At 35.5% G+C, this 20,208-nt stretch overlaps 1 protein-coding gene across 1 annotated transcript; it reads left to right on the forward strand.

The window, feature by feature from the left end:
• The first annotated feature begins 1,331 nt into the window (after nt 1–1,331).
• Nucleotides 1,332–7,325, forward strand: LOC133812926 (uncharacterized). Its single transcript, XM_062246771.1, has 15 exons — nt 1,332–1,474; nt 2,209–2,291; nt 2,396–2,457; nt 3,596–3,691; nt 3,826–3,960; nt 4,151–4,231; nt 4,350–4,389; nt 4,640–4,730; nt 4,915–4,982; nt 5,330–5,430; nt 5,929–6,054; nt 6,158–6,222; nt 6,503–6,584; nt 6,666–6,748; nt 7,082–7,325. Exons 1-15 carry the CDS (start codon nt 1,332–1,334, stop codon nt 7,146–7,148), a joined length of 1,323 nt encoding a protein of 440 aa, XP_062102755.1. The 3' UTR covers nt 7,149–7,325.
• Nucleotides 7,326–20,208: the final 12,883 nt, after the last annotated feature.

Here is a 20,208-nt window from a genome sequence, read left to right on the forward strand (position 1 = left end):
AGTCTCTCCGCCCTCACCGCCCTCAACTCATCTCTGCCTCCGCCCTCACGAAGTCTCTCCGCCCTCACCGAAGTCTCTCCGCCCTCACCGAAGTCTCTGCCTCACGAAGACAACTTTCCAGGGTCGCGTCACTCTGCCTCTCCGTCTGGACAGTTGTTGTGTTCACCGATCGCCTCAGCGACGAGGAGTCTCTTTCACTCTCTTCCGATCGTGGCTGGTATTGCTCTGCTATTAGTCAATCGACGAGGATTTCTCCGACCTCGAACTTTTGCAGTTCTTTCGTATCCAAGGTCTCGACAAGTCCGGCAATCGGATTTTTCGCATCGTCGGAAAGTACTTTCCCGGTAAAATCCGAATCTCTCTACTCAAAGTTTTTTTTTTTTGGTTCGTAACTTGATTTTGATACGAGGGTTCTGTTTGTTTTATTGGTAGTGTTCTTTTTAAACCCTCTATTTAGTTAATATCGGTATTTTTGTTGATTTTGCTCGTATTGTTTTGAAATTGGAGGAAAAATTTGTAGCAGATATTTGATGTTAGTTCTCTTTCACATGCTAATTCCTAGTTTTGTATTTTGGTATGGCGTTAGTATTTGAATTTTGTAAAAAAATTGGATAAATTTTCTAGATTTAATGAAGTTTTGGGAAGAGAAAATTCAGCGCATGATTCTATCATAAATTTGTATACTTTCATAATAATAACCAGAAATTATTGATATCTTATTCAGAGCAATGTGAATGGTGGGGGATTTTACTTGAAGAAGTAATTTTGAGGTAAAAGTAGCTTTTTTCTCATTCTCTTTCCAAGATTTGTCAAAGATACAAAGCTTGTAGGGTTAAAGTGCTGCGCATTTTGAAAGTTTTCTATAAATGACTTGGACTTTACAAATGTTGCAATGGCAGGAATTTTTACTGTATGTATTCAGGAATCTTCACTTCAGATGAAGTTGTGGGAGCTGTTGGAGTTACTGCATTGCCATTAGAGGATTTTGTATCAGAAAGGAGGAGGAAATTGGAGTACCTTGAGATGCAAGTAGAACTTATGAAGGTAATACTTGCTATTCTTCTGCACTATCTAATAAATTTTATGGGTTGTGAAAACAATGTGCTTCTCTTCCAAATGAGATAGTTTTGTGCACTGCTTTCTTCTTTCTTACATGTATCACAAAATAAATATGGAGTAATGATCAATCAGTTATGTCTGGCTGCCGCAGACTACAACTAAGTTTAGGTCTAAGCCAATGAAATCTGTAGCCCCTTGTATGTTTCTTTGTTTACTCGATTGATTAGACATTATTTAATGCAGGGGAAGAGAGAGAAGAAGAATAAGCAAGAATGAAGGAATTTAAGGGCAGTGAGGAGAATGTGGCATTGAGAGAAATGATTGTTCCAATCGCAAGAGAAGCACAAGAGCCAGCGAGAGCAAGAGCAGTTATGGGAACTAAGTCGTGCATTGGCTGTTTTGAGCTTCTGTATCTGTAAGAATTAGATACTTTAAGCTCCCTTGTTCATTCTTTTGGATAAATTTAGAAGTTGTATTTACTTTCAACTTGTTAAATGCAGTAAGTTAGTAGAGAATATGTAGAGTTCCTTGGGCTTGTAAATAGGGAGCTGCATCGCTACAAGGAAATCATTGAAATGGAAACTTGTTATGTTCATTGTGAGGATAATGTCATCTTCAATTTTTTTGTGCATGACCAACTAGAGCAGAGATTAACATCCAAGGTATAAATGTTGTAATTCATATTAATTTACTTTTCTATGCAAGTATATTGACATATTAGGAATTCCTTAATTTATCATCATTAATTGGTTGAATGGATAGCCAAATAAGGATTGTCTACAAACATTTCCACTAGTAATTCTCTACTTTCACTTCTATAAATACTGTTGAAATGACAGTTCTCCCATTTTGGTGATTATCTAGAAATCTTTAAAATATCTCATACTCATACTGCCTCACACAATTAACCATGTATCAACTTTCTAATATTTAGTATTGTGATTTAGAATCTACTGGAGGACAAAGTGAACTTTATTTAATCAAATACATTTATCTTGTCTAGATTCTAGACCTATGAGATATGCATCTAGAGGCAAAGCAAACATTATTTCTTTTCTTTACCGTACTATTTCCTTATGTAACTATTAATTTTTTTGTTACTTCAATTCGTTTTTGACTTATAATCTTTTACTTTAAATTTTCAAACAGAGGCAACAATGAGTTGTTTCTAGTTCTATTGGTAGCAGAGAAATGTCTTAAAAAGTCAATCAGTCCAATGATCTGCACTCATGGTTTCTAGTTTTTCAGGTATGCAAGTCAATTGTGAATCTGTTATTTGTTCATGCTTTCTTTTGCTTATGTATGTCACCTTCTAATTGCAAAGGTTTTTCTACAGGCTGTGCTGATCCTCTTCCTCTGGGGTCTTTTCATGTGGCTGGGATGTTGGCATTGATTTGGGTGATTGGGCTTGCTTGGATCAGATCTTGGCTGCAAGAATTTTTATATAAGCTTCTTCTAGTCACGTTTAGCTTCTTGAAACTAGACCCCCTGGTGTTTTGAGTCCAAAAATAGTTTTTGTCTGCATCAATTCAGTCAAATGGAGATTAATCATGTGCTTGATTTATTAGTTTCTTTTGGTATTTAAGTTTCTCACCAACACACTAATGGCGTAATTCTACCAAACTTTGTTTGTTGTTTGATTATTAGAGACCTTGTATCATTTTAGTAATTGTTGACTCACAATTTAGCCTAATTACTCCTTTCTCTGTCTAGAAATTTTTGTTTTCTTTCATTGAGGCATTTTGTGGGATGTTGTTATCCAACAGGATGTTCTTGGGAACTCATCTAGATTTTTTGTAGCCATTGGGCAGTGAATATTCTGAATCTGAAATTTCTTTGTAGTGTTCCTCTTTTCAGAGCCTTTTGGCAGTTTATTTTGCTATTTTGGGTGTTGCTGAGCAAGAAATGTTTTAGCTAGCTGGCATACTTCTTCTAGCTTAACTAGATACTTGTTTTCTTGAAATGGTTTTAGCTTGACAATATTCATTACATTACAATCTTATTCTTCTTGACGAAATGGTGAGTATAAGAAATTCATTGTTCCCTTTTCAATTTTTCTGTGTATTTTAGTTATAAGGATCATGTGGCCCATATTGCTTAGATCAATGATATTGTACAAATAAGGGTTAGTGCAGCTGCTTTTAATGATTTAGTATTTTGAGAAAGAACTTGAAAAAATGGCTTATTTGTGTAAACTATGAGATGAAAGTTCGTTTTTATCACAATCCATTTTTATTGCATTCTCCTTCGGAATCTAAAAATTTGGTTTTGAATAATTCAAGTGCTTTGAATTGTTTTCTGAAATGGAGTTTGGTTTTACTAAATTATTAGAGAGAGAAAAATATAAGGTTAATTTGATATGGTGTTCAACGGCCTTAATTAAAATTTTAAATTCTCTTGTGGTATCATTGTAATATACTTTATACAAAACAACTCTATTTACCCCTTGGCATTGTGATGCTTTAGAGATTGTTGTCAAGTTTTGTTTATGCTGAGTTAGATAAGTACCTATCTAATGGCTTGTTTCTGTTGTTAGCCTGCGACAGCTTTCAAGGGTGCTTATGAAAGTTTAGGTCTGGATGCATCTGGTGGAAAATCCGTTCATTTTCAGAAGATTTGGCACCTTATTCAGGTATAGCAGATGTGTAGGTGCTTAGATGATATCTGATTGCGTGCTTTGCCCCCTGAGGGTCTGGTACAATTTTGTTTTGTGATTTTCTTCGTAGGGGAAGTTATCTTTTTTTCTTTCTTCCCACTATTCTATAGGCATTAACTGGTGAAGACTCGTCTGTTCCAAAAAGCGTGTCAAAAAAGATGTCTTTAATTATTGGTGCAAGGCGCCATCTTGAGCGGGGTCATGGAAAATATGTAATGGATACTATCCAAAGTCATCCTGCCCAGGTAATAACTTAATATTCTACCATGACGGTTTATTGCTGCCTAGCAGGATTTTAATATTTTGGGAATGATTTTTTCCAATGATGCTTGGTGTAGCCTAGATTCTAGTAATTATGTAGCTTTATTGATCCATTCTTGCTCGTGTCTTATGCTCAAATTTTTTCTTCTGCTATTGTGTTTTACATTGATTTAGGGAACTTGCTATTTTGATGTTCACGATTACTCTCATTATAGGCTGCACTTGGTGGGGTTGTTGGAAACATGCAAAGAATTCGTGCATTCCTCCAGATTAGCGCACATTTCTCTTAACCTTTAGTACTTGCATTTTTCATGTCATCTTGTCATTCTGAATAATTGTTCACGTCTAATGTATTTGATGCTTAAAAGTGCAGATTCGTTTGAGGGACTATGGAGTTCTAGAGTTTGATGCAGGTGATTCTTGAAGGCAGCCTCCTATTGATACAACTAGGCAGCAGGTCTGCAATAAATGTTCTAGTTCAAACTATTTTCTAAATATTTTGGTTGATTAATGTTAACCATCTCATACTTGTGTTTAAATCATATGAGGCTATGTTGCATTGACGTTGGATTTGAGAATGTGAAAAATAAAATGGGGATACTTTCTCAGTAGTCTGGCTGACTTTGTTCTTCTTTACGTTGCCCTCTTCTTGTTTTGCAACAGGCTGTTTAGGCATAAATTTTCTTGCTTATTGGTCTTTACACTTCACTAGTAATTACACGAGTCTTTTAATTCCTAACTGCTCAGAATTTTTGTATGTACACTGATGCTGTCACACATGTTTGTAGCAGCTTAAACTCTGCTGGGTTACTAAGTGTATGCGGTCATTATTGAAATTTTCCCAAACCATAACTTTTGAATATCCTTTCGAATTTCGATTGTCTTTTTGCAGGGTATGGAACTCTATCCTCGCATTGGTAAAAACTTCGACATTAAAGTTTTTACAAATTGCAGATTTGGAATGATGTCTTGGGCAGTTCTAGCTGTAACCTATTGCATAAAGCAGGTAGCGTCTATGGGATAGTTGTGAATTATGCCTAATTATGTCAGTAATTCAGCATCACTTTGTTTATGTCCATGGTGTTGGTTGATGTGCCAGTTGCAATATGAATTGGATTGGCTGTATTTGATCCCAATTACTTGGATTGGCTACCATGACGTTGCAAATTCTTGGCCTTAATTTTAGCAGATAAATTGTTTCTACTACCTAATTTTTCACTGTGATTAGAAGAGACCAAATAATTATTAAACAAATGTTCTTGTAGTGCTGAATTTATCTATTGCTTCTTTCCCGTTCTTTTGGTTTGTTCATACTTTCTCTCATTTGGATCATTGTACCTATCATTTTGACAGCTGGTTTTTATATTTGCTGGGGATGCCTTGTATGGGTGCCTTCTATATATACTTCTCCTGGCATGTACCTGGTCAATCATCCTGTACACCTTGGAACTCAGGTATAAAGTTTTCTATTCTAAGTTTATTTGGTCAATAAAATGTAATATTACTGCTTTCGTTCAGAAACAGTTCCAAAATGTTTTTCAACCTTTTCAAAATGTGAACACTTTTCTGCATTACTAGAGAGTAGGAAACTATAGCAATGGCTATGTAGATACCTTGGTGGGATTCAAACTTTAGACCTTATGGAAGCAAACCACATGTCTTCCCATTTGAGCTAACTCCCCTTGGTATACACCAGTAATATTATTATTAGCTTGTAAAAGCTGTATATTGGCAATTTGATTCTAGATTTGAGTTAGAAGCTGCAAATCTATTCTACCAGCCAAATGCAAAAGTTGAATGCTTGTAACTTTGTTTGTAAGCTGCCAAGCCCATGAGATGAGCGTAGACTTGATTTTTTTTGCAACCAACCATACTTTCTTTTCTGTCCTATTTCCCCATTGTCCCTGTTAAATTAATTCTTAATTTTAGTTGTCTACTTTGCTTTGTCACAGTTGGCACTCTACATCCTAGTAGCAGGCATTCTTTGCATATACATCAACTACGACTGTGATAGGCAAAGGCAAGAGTTTTGCAGAACAAATGGCAAGGCTTTGGTTTGGGGTAAAGCTCCATCAAAGGTATATGGTTCTCTGAAACTCGTTATTTGGTTCTCATTATACATACAATTTTCTGTATATCTGCTGCTAAATCCTGCATAATTCTTCCCTTTCTGTTTCACAGATAACTGCCACTTACACTACCACAACTGGGGAAACAAAAAGCAGCATTCTTTTAACTTCGGGATGGTACGTTTTCAGGCTCTGCCATGTAAATATGAACTAACTGGATTTTTTTTTCTTCTTGGTTATGAATGCGGGGGGTGAGCATGCTGTTGTTGGCCTACTTGCTCCAACAGGATGTTGGAAACCTTGAAATGGGTACACTATGTATATAAAATGAGCATTCTAACCATGTGGATGGTTTGGTTTTCTGATAGAGGGTGCTTTCTTCTTCTATTTCTATGAGCCATTGTCCTAATTTGTCAAATGCTAAAATTCTAAAAACAAAGTTCTCTGGTTCACGCAGGTGGGGATTAGCTCGACATTTCCACTATGTCCCAGAAATATTAGCTGCATTTTTCTGGACTGTTCCAGCTCTTTTTAACCACGTAAGTAATTTTCCTTCTGGAGTTTAGATTTGTTTATGTTGTTAGAAGTTGTGTTTGAATTGAATCACTTTTGTCCTGCAGGCTTTACCCTACTTTTATGTGGTGTTTCTTACAATCCTTCTCCTCGACCGGGCGAAAAGGGATGATGATCGGTGCCGATCCAAGTAAGCAAACACAATCTCATCATTTGTTTATGAAAAATTATATGTCCCTTAAAAATTGCAAAGGTAAACCTTCCAAATTTAGTTTTTCAAATAGATCCCGAAGTTGAGGTAATTCATTAGTTAAAACTTACCTTACGAGTGCTACTAGTTTATTTGCTTGTATGGGAGAGACAAACTCTGATCATGTTAGTGGTTTCTGGTCCAACAGGTGTAGACAATTTACAAACCGATGCCAGTGTAGAGAAAAATAAATAAGTAGACGAAATGAATAATGGTTTGCGCGTTTTCATACAGATAAAGGCATAAAATCTTGACATGTGATTGTTATAGTAGGTATGGAAAATACTGGAAATCGTACTGCGAGAAGGTTCGGTACAGGGTCATCCCCGGAATTTACTGAGAAAATGTTGCACAAGTGTTTGTTCTATGTTGAGAATGGCATGTATATTCAGCCTTTCCAAATTAAATGATGGCAGGCTGGTATCATGTTGTTATTGTTGTTTTTGTAATGGTCAACTTTATGGATGTTGTATTTCTCTCATCTTCAATGACCAAAAACTTTTCTTGTTTAGGAAAATTACTATAAAGTTTTGTTTCTATTTTTCATTTTTGAAGTAAAAATTGTTCAAAATTATAAAACTTTATTATGTTATGCTTTCAAACTTAAGTTAGAACTAAGATCTCATGAAGTAGACACATTTATGGTTTGAGTTAGTTATTGTTTAATGTAATACTTATGGTTTATCAATCTATTGAGAATTACATTTTATGATTAATTTTGAATTTTTTTATCAAAATACAATAATGAAAATCTTTTAATTAAAAAAAAACCATATAAGTATACTTATCGAAATAAAATTTAAAATTTTATTACTATATGTTATGATTTAAAAGCATATTATAAGCGTAAAAAATCGTTATGGTTTATATAATATAACAAACTAAAAATGTTATCAAAATAATCAAATGTAACAGTTGAAAAGTGTTATGAAAAAAATACAAGATTAAACTTCAAATTTATAATAAAAAACTCTATCTAAATGTTATTATTTGAATATTATAGCACCTTAAAATGTGTTATTGAATAGTTTAAGATAACACCGAACATAACATTCAAAAAATGTTATAGAAAAGACTGGACTTTTAATAACATGGGCTACGTTAGCATTTTCAGAAGTGCTATCAATAGTCCCAGATAGCACTTTTTAAGTGTTATGAATACTGTTTTTTCTTGTAGTGACTATATTATTATGTGATAATATTATGTAAATATTAGAAAAATTCCTAAGTTCATATATGTGATCTCAAACACGTATTGGTACAGGGGGATTGTGTTTGAGATAAATGAACTTGAATAGTTCGCAGTAAAATAAAGTTATGGAATATTTAGATTAATTACTGCAAGTACGTTCCACTAGTATTATAAATACATGTGATCTAGATCCGGATCACTAGTGTGGTAGGACACTTTAGGGGAGGTGCTTTATATATTAGAGAATATATAGAACTGGACCAGATATGTTTATTAATGCTTAGTTAAATACCGTTTCGAAGTATTAATTAAATATATCAACTGATGATCTTATACAAATAGATCTTAATCCTAAAGTTACTATGAACTCTTGTTTATGTTATATGAGTTCTTTAATTCACTCGTTAGGGTCTGTCAGAATGATCAGGCTAGAAACTTTTGTTTTGGGAACTCATTAACGTAAATGGTTGGGGACATAGTATACTGATATAGAATCTATGCCTTCTCGCAAGAGATTGAATAATTGTTCTCTTAAGGGTTGACCTTTGGGACTGAAAGGTTATTGAACTCAAATTCATAATTTAGTTATGAATTAACCTTCACTAGTAAAGTCAATGGTACTTAAGGAAACAAGAGATAATTAAAAGGGTAAAATAGTAATTTTATTCGTGATTAATTAAGAACTATTATTAGAGCGTCAATTTGTATGCAATGATTATATCAATGGACGCTTTATAATTATAAAGTACTCAGTAAATGAAATGTCTATAATTACAAGAGTGCAATCTCATATTTATAGTGGAATATTCATGAGATTAATAAATTAAGATTATTTAAGTAAAGAGTTTAATTAATAATCTCAAATTTATTGGAGCTTGGAATTATAGGTCCATAGGTCCCCACACCGGCTCTATCAACACTATTCAAGTAAGAGTTGATATGAAGGGAAAAATAGTTGACATATTTAAGAAGAAATTTGTTCTGAGGGCCAAATATGCAATTATATGATAATAGTGATCAATTAATTAATTACAAATTAGTTGTAATTAACAAAATTAATTAATATTTAATTATTGTATTGTTGACGTGGTTCTTCGCCAACAGGTAATTAAGAAATGAAGAGAAAGGGATTAGTGCTAAATGTGAACCGAAACATATATAAGATCTTAGAAAAGGAAAGAGGTGACACAAGACACGTTTTTTGAGTGGTTCAAAGGTTAAAATCCTTCTACTCCACTAGTCAGTATTATTGCTTTATACTAGATATTTGATTACAGGGCCTTTTTTACAATAGAGAATCCAACCCTTATTATGTCCCAGGGTCTCCATATTTATAGGAGAAGGCACCTGGGAGTTGGTAAGAAGGTCATCCCGTGACCCTCTTATCTATCACATCAACTCTGTGACATTCATGATTAATTCCTAAACCTGACACATAAGTATGGTCAAATCGATAGGTAAGGAGATAATGGGTCGCACGGCCCAACCTAGTCGTGGGTGTCTGAATACGCACGTTCCTGCTGCGTGTCCGAGAAGTCAGGGGCATATCAGACACGTGATGTCTGATATATGCACGTTTACCTTGCGTGTGTTGACTTTACAAAGGGTCATAGCCTTCATACTCAGTTCGTACCGCGAGCTGGATACTTAACTCGACCATAGGCCTTCAGAATCCGGGGTCAAGTCTTGTGCAATCTTGACGAACCCTTGAGTCTCCTCGAGCTAAGTAGGTACGACCTAAACACAGAAGCTCCGGTCTGTGGGACGTCCACGAGATAATTATGATTAGGCCGCAGCTCGGCTCGCTAATCAGCCCGTGGGAAAAACAGGGCGTACATGTATAATTTTTAATTTATATTAAATAATTAAATTAATTTCAAATTTTAATTAGTTAATTAATTATAATTTTTGAAATTATAATAAGTTAAATATTTATTTTTGAAAATATTGGATTTAATTAATTGGTAGAATTAATTAAATATCTTTATTTGAGTGGGAGATAATAATCTGATAAGTTCAAAATGGATTTGAATTTAGAAGATTAATATTTATTCAAATAATTAATTATATTTTATAATTAGTTAAAAAGATATTTAATTGAAATTTGAATTAGTTATGAGGTTGTTAGATTTTTACCTAACAAAGTAGTTTGAATAAATAATTAAATAAAAATAGAAAAATTAAATATCCCTAAAAATTGGGGTGGTACACGTGCACACACAGTACTGTGTGTGGCGTGTACTGCTATTTTTTCAAGGATATGATTTTCATTTTTATTTAATTAATTAATTAATTAATGGATAATTCAAAAAATTAGATTTTGGATATTTTATTAATAAAATAATTAATTAATTAAAAAGTATATTGTAAGTTGGTTACATATTTATTTTTTAAATTTGAATATCTTCTTTTAAGTATGACTAATCAATTATCAGAAAATATACAGATAACTCAAATAACTCAGACAACTAAGTCTATTTCGCTCTATGAAAAATAGAACGATACTTTTCTCTCCTTGAAAAATAAAGAATCTCAGACATATTCTCTTGATCTCATGTATTGAGTACATCAAGTAGAATCACAAATAAACTAGCCTTCATTCTCTAAGTGCCCACACACTTCTTGAGGTGTAGAGAATGTTGTGGAAGATCTTGGTGCTAGTACGTGGGAGCAGCTTGGATAGGAAGATCGTTCTTATTACGAAAAGATAGCAAGGACACTTGATAGGCTTCAAGAGGTATGATTTCTATTCTTAACTTTCTTATGATTAATGTATGTATATTAATGGATCCGCATTTTTAAATGTAGTTTAAATATGTTACAAAAAAATTTTGTACACTGGGCCAACCCCAACCACCATTTCCCTGCGTATTAGGAAACTCGTTCCTTACAACCAGAGCGGTCATTAATCTCTGCATACATTAATTACTGTGTGGGCATAATATGCATTCTTATGTTATTGTAATATATGTGAATGGATGGATGTATGTATGGCTATAGTTTATTCTTAAGGGTCGTTAATTATATGGTGTTTTGGGTTTAGGAATTATTCTTAAAATTCTAGATGAAACATGTAAGCCATTTTGGGGCATATGAATTTTTTTTTGTAATTTAAGTTTCTGCGTTAAATTATTTGAAAAAATTATGTAAAGCCCGGGCCTTGGGTTTCGTGCCCCGAAGCTCGAGCCTATGCCCAGCCGTGCCCAGCGCCTGCTGCTGCCAGCGCGCCATGTGCACCTTGCCCAGCCGAGTGCCCATGCCTCTGCGCACCTCGCCTACGCCAGCCGTGTGCACATGCGCCCCTACGCCTGCTAGCCCTGAGCGCCCATGTTGTGGCACCAACAATATCCCGTGCACCCCAGCCACACCTCCTAGTTGCTGAAGTGCCACATGTCGAACCACCATATGCAGCCGCCCCTAGGGTTTCTAAACCCTAGGGATTGCATCTAAAATTATCCATTTAAATAATGGGCTTAATTAATTTTATCCCATAATTAAAATTATTTTATTTTGAATTATATGTATGAGTCCAAATTCGAAACTGGGCCTAATAACTTATCGGTCATTAAAGCCCAAGTTAATTATTCTTAAAATTTGTTTAAGATAATTAAAAGTTATTTTAATTCAAAATTAAATGGGTAAGTGGCTTAATGGATCAAGACTACTTGTGAAGGCCCAAAGTTAAAGATAGAGATGTCTTTAGGTCTTATTTAGTTTCTTATATTTTGTGTATAATTTTGCAAGTGTTGTAATTTTTCTAGAAATACCCAAGACACCCAACCCGCATTTATTTATTTAAATGTTTGAATGTGATTAAATTGTTTAATACTTTTTCATTCATTTTTGACATGGCATACATATACTCCACACAATATTTAAAATTGTGCATGCATCTCATATGAGTAGAAACATGCCTTAGGATTGTCCTATGTGATTATATGCTGGACCATATAATAATAAATCTAGTTTTTAACTATTTCAAGAGTGGAAATAGATTTTAAAGTTGTTTAATTTCTAGTACTTAATAAAATTGTTTTATTAAATTATAAATGATATTCTTAGTAATTATAGCAAATTAAAATTGAATTAATTAGAGCATAGTTCTATAATTTTAGTTTTGCTTAATTTGATTAGTAATTATTAGAATATCATTTAGTAAAAAGAGATCACTTTAATTTTACAACCAATAAAAAAGCATAGGATGTTTTGAGGAAACACATATTCTAAAATAGTCCCATGGTCTCCATTATTATTTAGCACCGAGGTAGCATGGAGAGGGCCTCGCGGCACCATTGTTTGTGTCCCCCTAAGGAAGGCTTCTGATTGTGTTATTCTCAAGGCAAAGTTCTTTTTCAAGAATAGGATTTAATGATGTATTTCAAGTTTGACTGACCCTAAGGCACACTCTTGAGTTAAGTCATTGATATAAAATAATGGGTTACACTCACGGTACATTAGGCTTTCAAGCGGACTAGTGTATCCTTGACCAAACAAGTGGTTGTTTATAAGTCAAAAGAGAAATATTGATTTAAGTTTTCACTTATAAATTTGAGAACTTGTCTCAAAATTAATTTGGAATTAGTCTGACCTACCCTAAGGCTAGTCCATTAATATTCAAATTAATTAATCATGGAATTAGTAATTAATTTTTATGTGTTCTTTAATTGTTGCATTCATGCATCACGTTTACTATTCCGAAAATGACTGACATTTATTATATGCATAAATTCATTTTGTTTATTTATTTGCAACAATTATGTCTAGCTCAAATCCTGTATCTTCGTTACTTGCTCATGAAAAGTTGACTGGTGAAAACTACATGAAATAGAAATCAAACTTGAACATTGTATTGATATGTGAGAACCACAAATTTGTCTTGATTGAGGAATGTCCTGAAGTCCCTCCTGCTACTGCTACCAAAACTACAAGGGAAAAGTTTGATGATTGGATATTATCAAACAACAAAGCAAAGTGTTATATGCTTGCGAGTATGAGCGATGTGCTCAGAAAGAAGTTTGAGAACACTGTAAATGCTTATGAGATATGGGATACCCTTCAAGATATGTTTGGGCAGCAGTCAGACCAGTGCAGGCATGAGGCCACCAGATCCTACATGACCAAGAAAATGAAGAAATGAGTTTCTATTAGAGAACATGTATTAGACATGATTAATATAATGCACGATGCCATTATCCATGGGGTAATCATTGATGAAAGGACTCAAGTAAGCATTATACTTGAATCGCTTTCCCCAACTTTTAAAGGCTTCACAACCAATTATGTCATGAACAAATTATCATATAACATGACACAACTGTTGAATGAGTTGCAAACTTATGAATCTCTTAACAAAGGTTCTAAGAAAGAAGGAGAAGCAAATGTTGCTGATTCTAACCCATCCTCTTCAAAGGCTAAAACAAAAAAGAGAAAAAATGGAAATGGCAAGGACAAGGAGAAAGACAAGAATACAAAGAAGCCTAAAAAGTCATCCAAAGGCAAAGAGAACAAGAACACTAAAACTCCAAAAAGAAAACCACAAAAGGGACTTGCTTTCACTGTGGAGAAGATGGTCACTGGAAGAGAAACTGTCCAAAGTATCTCGTTGACCTCAAAGAGAAAACGAAAGGTAAATTTGATTTACTTGTGCTAGAAGCTTGTTTAGTGGAAGACAATTCCTCATCCTGGATAGTAGATTCAGGAGCCACTAACCATGTTTGTTTTTCTCCACAGATTCTTAGTTCCATGAGGAAGCTTGCCGATGGAGAGGTGACTATGAGGGTAGGAAGTGGTCAGATTGTCTCTACAGCAGCAGTTGGAACAACCCGTTTGGAATTTGTTAAGAATAAATTTCTTGTTTTAGAGAACGTTTATTATATTCCTAGATTTTCTAAAAACTTAATTTCTATTTCTATGTAGCATGAATTTTTTTTTTAAAATTTCTTTTAATAATAATTCAATTGTTATTTCAAGATGTGGTTTTAAGATATGTTCTACAAAATACATCGATGGGCTTTATAAACTACAAGCTAAAGATAAGTCTGTTTATAATTCTGAATTATTTAAAACAGCTAATCCTAGATCTATTAAACGACAAAAGACTGATTCTGATAGTGAAACATATCTGTGGGACTTGAGATTGGGCTATATTGGTCTAGACAGAATAAATAGGCTTACAAAGGATGGTCCTTTAAGAGAAATATCTATTGGATCTCTCCCTGTTTGTGAATCCTGTCTAGAAGGCAAAATGACTAAGAGACCTTTCTCTGCTAAAGGTTCAAGAGCCACAGAACCACTTCAGCTAGTACATACAGATGTTTGTGGTCCACTTAATGTACAAACAAGAGGAGGTTATGAATACTTCGTCACTTTCATTGACGATTATTCAAGATATAGTTACCTATACTTAATGCAAAGAAAATATGAAATTTTTGGAAACTTCAAAGAATTTCAAGCAGAGGCTGAAAAGAAATTAGGTAAATCACTAAAAGCTCTTCGATCTGATCAACGAGGAGAGTACTTGGATTTTGAATTCAAGGTTCATTAGCGTGAGCATGGCATTCAATCCCAACTCACAGCACCTGGAACGCCACATCAAAATGGTGTTTCAGAAAGATGGAACAGAACGTTATTAGATATGGTTAGATCAATGATGAGTTTCTCATCATTACCACTGTCATTCTGGGGCTATGTGACTTAATGTGCTCTATACATATTGAATGTTGTTCCATCTAAGTCTATCCAAAAGACACCCATGGAATCATGGAATGGTTGTAAACCTAGTTTACACCATTTTCGAATTTGGGGGTGTAATGACCAACTAATCTAGACTCTTGGACCATTATCGAACTATACATACAAATTCTTACTAAAACATACATTTGCGAAAATACCATAATTTATTATAAACTTGTAGAAACAAAGGTTACTTTCATAAAAATAAGTAGGATATGGGTACCCATTGTCTTTAAAACAAAAATAACTTAAAGTGAAAAGAGTTACATAGAAAATGCTAAAACCATAAAAAGTAAACACAAGACTACATCCTCGAATCGAATAACGCTCGGCCCCTTGACTCCATTAACCATCGATACACATCCTCTAAGTGTCACGAATCTTACCGCCTCTAAAGCTATTTTCCTGCACATAAAACAGAAAGGAATGAGCCTAATGCCCAGCAAGGAAAATCTAACGCATAGTCATAAACATAAATTTCATAATAAACGTAAAGACATATCATAACACTTAATACGTACACATATTATAATGGCCATTATTACTTGGGGTCCCATAGACTAAACAAGCTTATGCCCATGAGATTAGTGGGGTCCTACTAGCTAAGTAGGCATATGCCCATAATCTTTTGGGGTCTTGTTAGTCAAATAGGGCATAAGCCCAAGCCTACAAACATACACATACATAACATATTCATAACATATCATATTTCATAACATAACACATAAGCAATACACATATAGATTCTACCCTATTTTCCTTACCAAAGTTACCGGGATATGTGGACTGAGTTGGGACTTTTTGGAACACTCCTAAAACCATATGAGAAAGAGTGAGTCTTATGAAGAAGAAGAAATGAAAAGGATGGAAAGACTAAACCATTGAAAAACATACTTACCGAAACTTATGTGCTTAAGAACTTGGATTCCCTAACCAAAATAAGAATGAGGTTAGGGGACTGAGTAGAAGGTTATGAAAGAGGAAATAACATAAAGCAAGCGAACTAAAGTTTTGGTTTACCTCAAAGACTTGAAAGACCAATCTATACCACAACCGAAATACTATAGAACCTCACTTCCCAAAGTGTTTGATAATCTTGTGATGTTTAAGCTTATGCTTTTCCCAAACCAGGTGTTTACACTCTCACACTCACTGAACACTAGCAGCTTCTAAACTTAGAGCAAAAGGTGAATAATGGCTGGGTACTAGGTCCTATTTATATAGTTTGGGAATGAAAGTATCTTGATTTTACTTGAATAAAAATAATGGCTTTTTAGGTGAAAATCATTTGAATAATCGTTCAGCAAAGGCTGAAGACTCGTTCAAAAGATGCTGGACTTATGAAGAAGTTTGAATGGCTGAAAGGAAAAGAATTCAAAAATGTTTGAATTTATGCTGGAGGAGGCGATATATCGCCTGGACCATTGTTCCCGAGGCGACCGTGCATCGATTCGTGTTTTCCGTATCTACGTGCTGCGATATATCGCCCCCTATAGCTGCGATATATCGGCACACGCTGAATATTTAAACACGAAATTACACATTTTTAGCTAAGTTTGAATGGAGTAAACAGCCTTGACTAAGCCTTCAACGTATTCAAAGCTGCTGACTGACCCTAATACATTCAAACTTTACTCCTTATTAAATTTAATCCTAAAAAATACTTAATTCTTAATCACCATTCATAACATGTGCTTAAAATCCTATTGGTTGATATCTAAACCTTATAGTACAATAAATATAATCCTTAACATCAGTCATATTAATCCACCTTAGGTTACAATTAATATTCTTAAACTATAGGTTAAACTTAGAAAATCTATAAGTACTACTATGAGTGTCCAAATAATTCCCAGTCTGAACCAAAAATCCACAGTTACAAAAATAATACTAAACATACTATAATACTACTAAACAATTAGCTAAGTAAAGTTCTTGGACTCTACAAGGGGTGTCCTGCACAGGGAACTGCAAGTTCTAGTCAGGATAGTAGAGAACTTCGTCGTAGTGGGAGGGTTAGTAAGCAACCCACACGCTATGAAAACGAAGTTCAAATGCTTGTGTCTGACACTAAAAAAGACGATCCATTGACATTTAAAGATGAAATGAATGATTCTAACAAGGACAAATGGCAAGAAACCATGAACCAAGAAATGGAATCGATGTATCCCAATTCTGTCTGGGTTCTTGAAGATCCACCTGAGAATATCAAACCCATTGGTTGCAAGTGGACATTCAAGAAGAAAAGTTGAGCGGATGGGAAAGTAGAGACTTTCAAAGTAAGGCTTGTAGCCAAAGGTTACACACAGAAAGAAGGGGTTGACTATGAAGAAACCTTTTCTCCTGTAGCCATGCTAAAATCCATTCGTATACTCTTGTCCATAGCTGCGTGCATGGAGTATGAGGTTTGGCAAATGAATGTCAAAACAACTTTTTTGAATGGCTACCTTGACGAAACCATTTACATGTCTCAACCAGAAGGGTTCGAATTAAAAGGTCAAGAGCAAAAGGTTTGCAAGTTTCTTAGGTCCATTTATGGACTCAAACAAGCTTCTAGATCTTGGAATCTTAGATTTGATGACACAATTAAAATGTTTGGTTTTGAACAAAACATTGACGAACCTTGTGTCTATAAACAGATCAAAGATGGTATAGTAGTATTCCTCATTCTTTACGTTGATGATATATTATTGATTGGGAATGAAGTAACATCATTATCAAAGGTAAAGAATTGGTTAGCTGAACAATTCCAAATGAAAGATTTTGGAGAAGCCAAGTATGTTCTGGGCATTAAGATTCTTAGAGATAGACAGAACAAAAATTCGGCACTGTCTCAAGCAACTTATATTAATAAGGTGCTAGAATTCTTTAATATGCAAAACTCCAAAGAGGGTGATATACCAACCCGTTTTGGAGTATTCCTTTCCAAGGAGCAGTGTCCCAAAACACCTCAGGAAGAGGAAGACATGAGACAGTATCCCTATGCCTCAGTGGTAGGCAGTCTTATGTACACCATGTTGTGTACAAGACTTGATATTTGTTATGCAGTATGGATAGTCAGCCGTTATCAATCCAATCCTGGATTGAGTCATTGGACTGCAGTGAAGAATATTCTTAAGTATCTTAGAAATACTAGAGATCATATGCTTGTATATTCAGGTGGAGATCTGAAGCCCACTGGTTACACTAATTCAGATTTTCAATCAGACAGAGATAGTCAGAAATCGACTTCTAGATCAGTGTTTACTCTTGGAGGAGGAGCGGTAGTATGGCGAAGTATTAAACAAACCAGCATTGCAGACTCCACCATGGAAGTCGAGTATATAGCAGCTTGTGAAGCAGCTAAGGAGGTTGTGTGGCTCAAAAAGTTCTATTATGATCTGGAAGTTGTACCAGATGTGGATAAGCCACTAGTCCTATACTGTAGCGTCCCAAGTTTGCTAATAAGGCTTAGGGTCTTGATTAGCGTGCCTGGAGGGAGAAATAAGTGGTTTATTATATTAATGTGTGAATTTGATGAGTATGTGATTAAAAATGCATGTTTAGGTGAATTAAATATGCATGTTAGCCCCATTTGGTTATTAGGGGCATGTGTTGTAATTTTTAGCCCGTTAAGGGCATAAATGCAATATTTGTGATTATTGTGATCCTTACCAAGTGTGAGTGGTGATATATTTGTGATGCACGATCCAAGACAGTCCTAGGGAGCAGTTTAGCTAGAAAGTCACAATGGGGTCAAATACCCGGCTCGGGAGGAGCCTAGGGGTATTTTGGTAATGTAAAATGTGTTCAGGATTTATGGAGTAACGGGTAGTAGTTTGGTAATGATTTGGACATGTCAGGATTAATGGGGATTTATAAGAATACTCGGGGACTTAACGGGGTATGAAAAATGACTAAATTTCCCTTGGGTTACCTAAGGGGTTAGGATAAGTTTAAGGGGCAATTGGGTCTTTTGGTAAGGATATACATGGTTTAGATAAGCTAAGGGGTCTAAGGAAGTCACTGGAATTAAGGGATTGGAAAGAAAAAAGGAAACAAAAACTCTCCCTCTCTATCTTGATCACATCTTACTCTCTTGAGGCTTGGGAGGTTTTGGGGATTTTTGAGGAGAAAGCTTGGAATTTAAGGCTAAGAGTTGGGGAATCAAAGCTAGGAGCAGGATTATTGTCAGCTGAGGATCGAAACCATCCTTGAGCTAAGGCTCTCTGCTATGGTTTTAATGAATTCCTGCCATGGTTTAAGTGTTTTCTTCTAGGTTCAAACTTGAGTTCTAATTTTGAGTTTTGGTGAGGTTATGGAATAGTTTCTGGGGCTCTAGTGCCACTTAAAGTGTATTAGGATGATTATGGGACTCAATTCTATTGTTGGGGTGTGTTTAGAATGATTTTCAGGGAAGTTAGCTTGTAAAATTTGCATGGGATTTCTCGGTTTCAAGCTTGCGCCGCGGCCCGCTTGAGTTTATAGGCCGGTGGGGCTTCGAAGAATTTCCCAGGCGCCGCGGCGTAAGGTTTGGGCGTCGCGGCCCGAGTTGCCCAGTAGTGAGGCATTTTGCTACTTTTTTGGGGTGCGCCGCGACCCAAAAGAGGAATTTTGGAAAATTGAGGGTTTTTAGCACAGGAACTTGAACGTTAAGGCTCGGGAAGGTTTCCACTACCCAGTTTGGCAGAAACCAAGGTCCCGGAGGTTAGAGTTATGTCTCGAAACTATTTAATGAGGTAGAACTTGAAAGCTGATTTTATTCATTCGTTGTGACTAGGATTTTCTTCAAGTCTCGGATTAGAGGACTGTGCTCGTGATCGTGGTGCTCAGATAGCTTGGGACATAGGTAAGAAAACTATTGTGCCCGTAGAGCGGGGCGTGGCCCTATAGTTTGTATTGTAGGGCACGTCCCTATGTGATTGCATTGCAGGGCGTAGCCCTATTGATTAAGTTTGTATTTTTTTAAGTATTTGTTAAATTTATGTGATGTGTTGCATATTTGTGAATGAACGGCAAGGGTCGGGAACGACGAAGGCCAAGAACGGCAAGAGCCAGGAACGACGAAGGCCGACAACGGCAAGGCCGAGTACGGCGAGTGGCCAGGAGTGGTGTTAAGCACGTGGAGTGCAAGTCGCCAGGGTGAGACCCTTCTCGGATGCCTGGGACATCCTCATAGTGTAGACCGCAAACCCATGGCCTGGTAAAGCGCCTAGGAAGGCATGGGCGCTATGTGTTTAGCTTTTGACTGCCTTGTTATATACTAATTGATAGCTATGCATATGTTAATTGTTTGTGTTGAGTTTTCTTGCTAGGCTTCGGCTCACGGGTGCTCTATGGTGCAGGTAAGGGCAAGGGAAAGGTCGAACAACCATGAGCATGGAGAGCATGAAGCGGCGTGTACATGTTCGACCTGCCTGGCCGCCACGGCCAAGGGTATTTTTGGGAGATGTTATGTATTAATCAGAATTTTGTCGTTTAGTCGAATTTAATCATA

Source organism: Humulus lupulus, chromosome 1, assembly GCF_963169125.1.
Source record: "Humulus lupulus chromosome 1, drHumLupu1.1, whole genome shotgun sequence".
NCBI lineage: Eukaryota > Viridiplantae > Streptophyta > Magnoliopsida > Rosales > Cannabaceae > Humulus > Humulus lupulus.

What these genes read in the sequence shown, in the direction of transcription:
- LOC133812926 (XM_062246771.1), top strand. Translation starts at nt 1,332, where the DNA reads ATGAAGGAATTTAAGGGCAGTGAGGAGAATGTGGCATTGAGAGAAATG. An exon ending in TCCAATGATCTGCACTCATG is followed by an intron (nt 2,292 to 2,395) that starts GTTTCTAGTTTT and finishes GTTTTTCTACAG; the next exon opens with GCTGTGCTGATCCTCTTCCT. An exon ending in GATGATCGGTGCCGATCCAA is followed by an intron (nt 6,749 to 7,081) that starts GTAAGCAAACAC and finishes TTGTTATAGTAG; the next exon opens with GTATGGAAAATACTGGAAAT.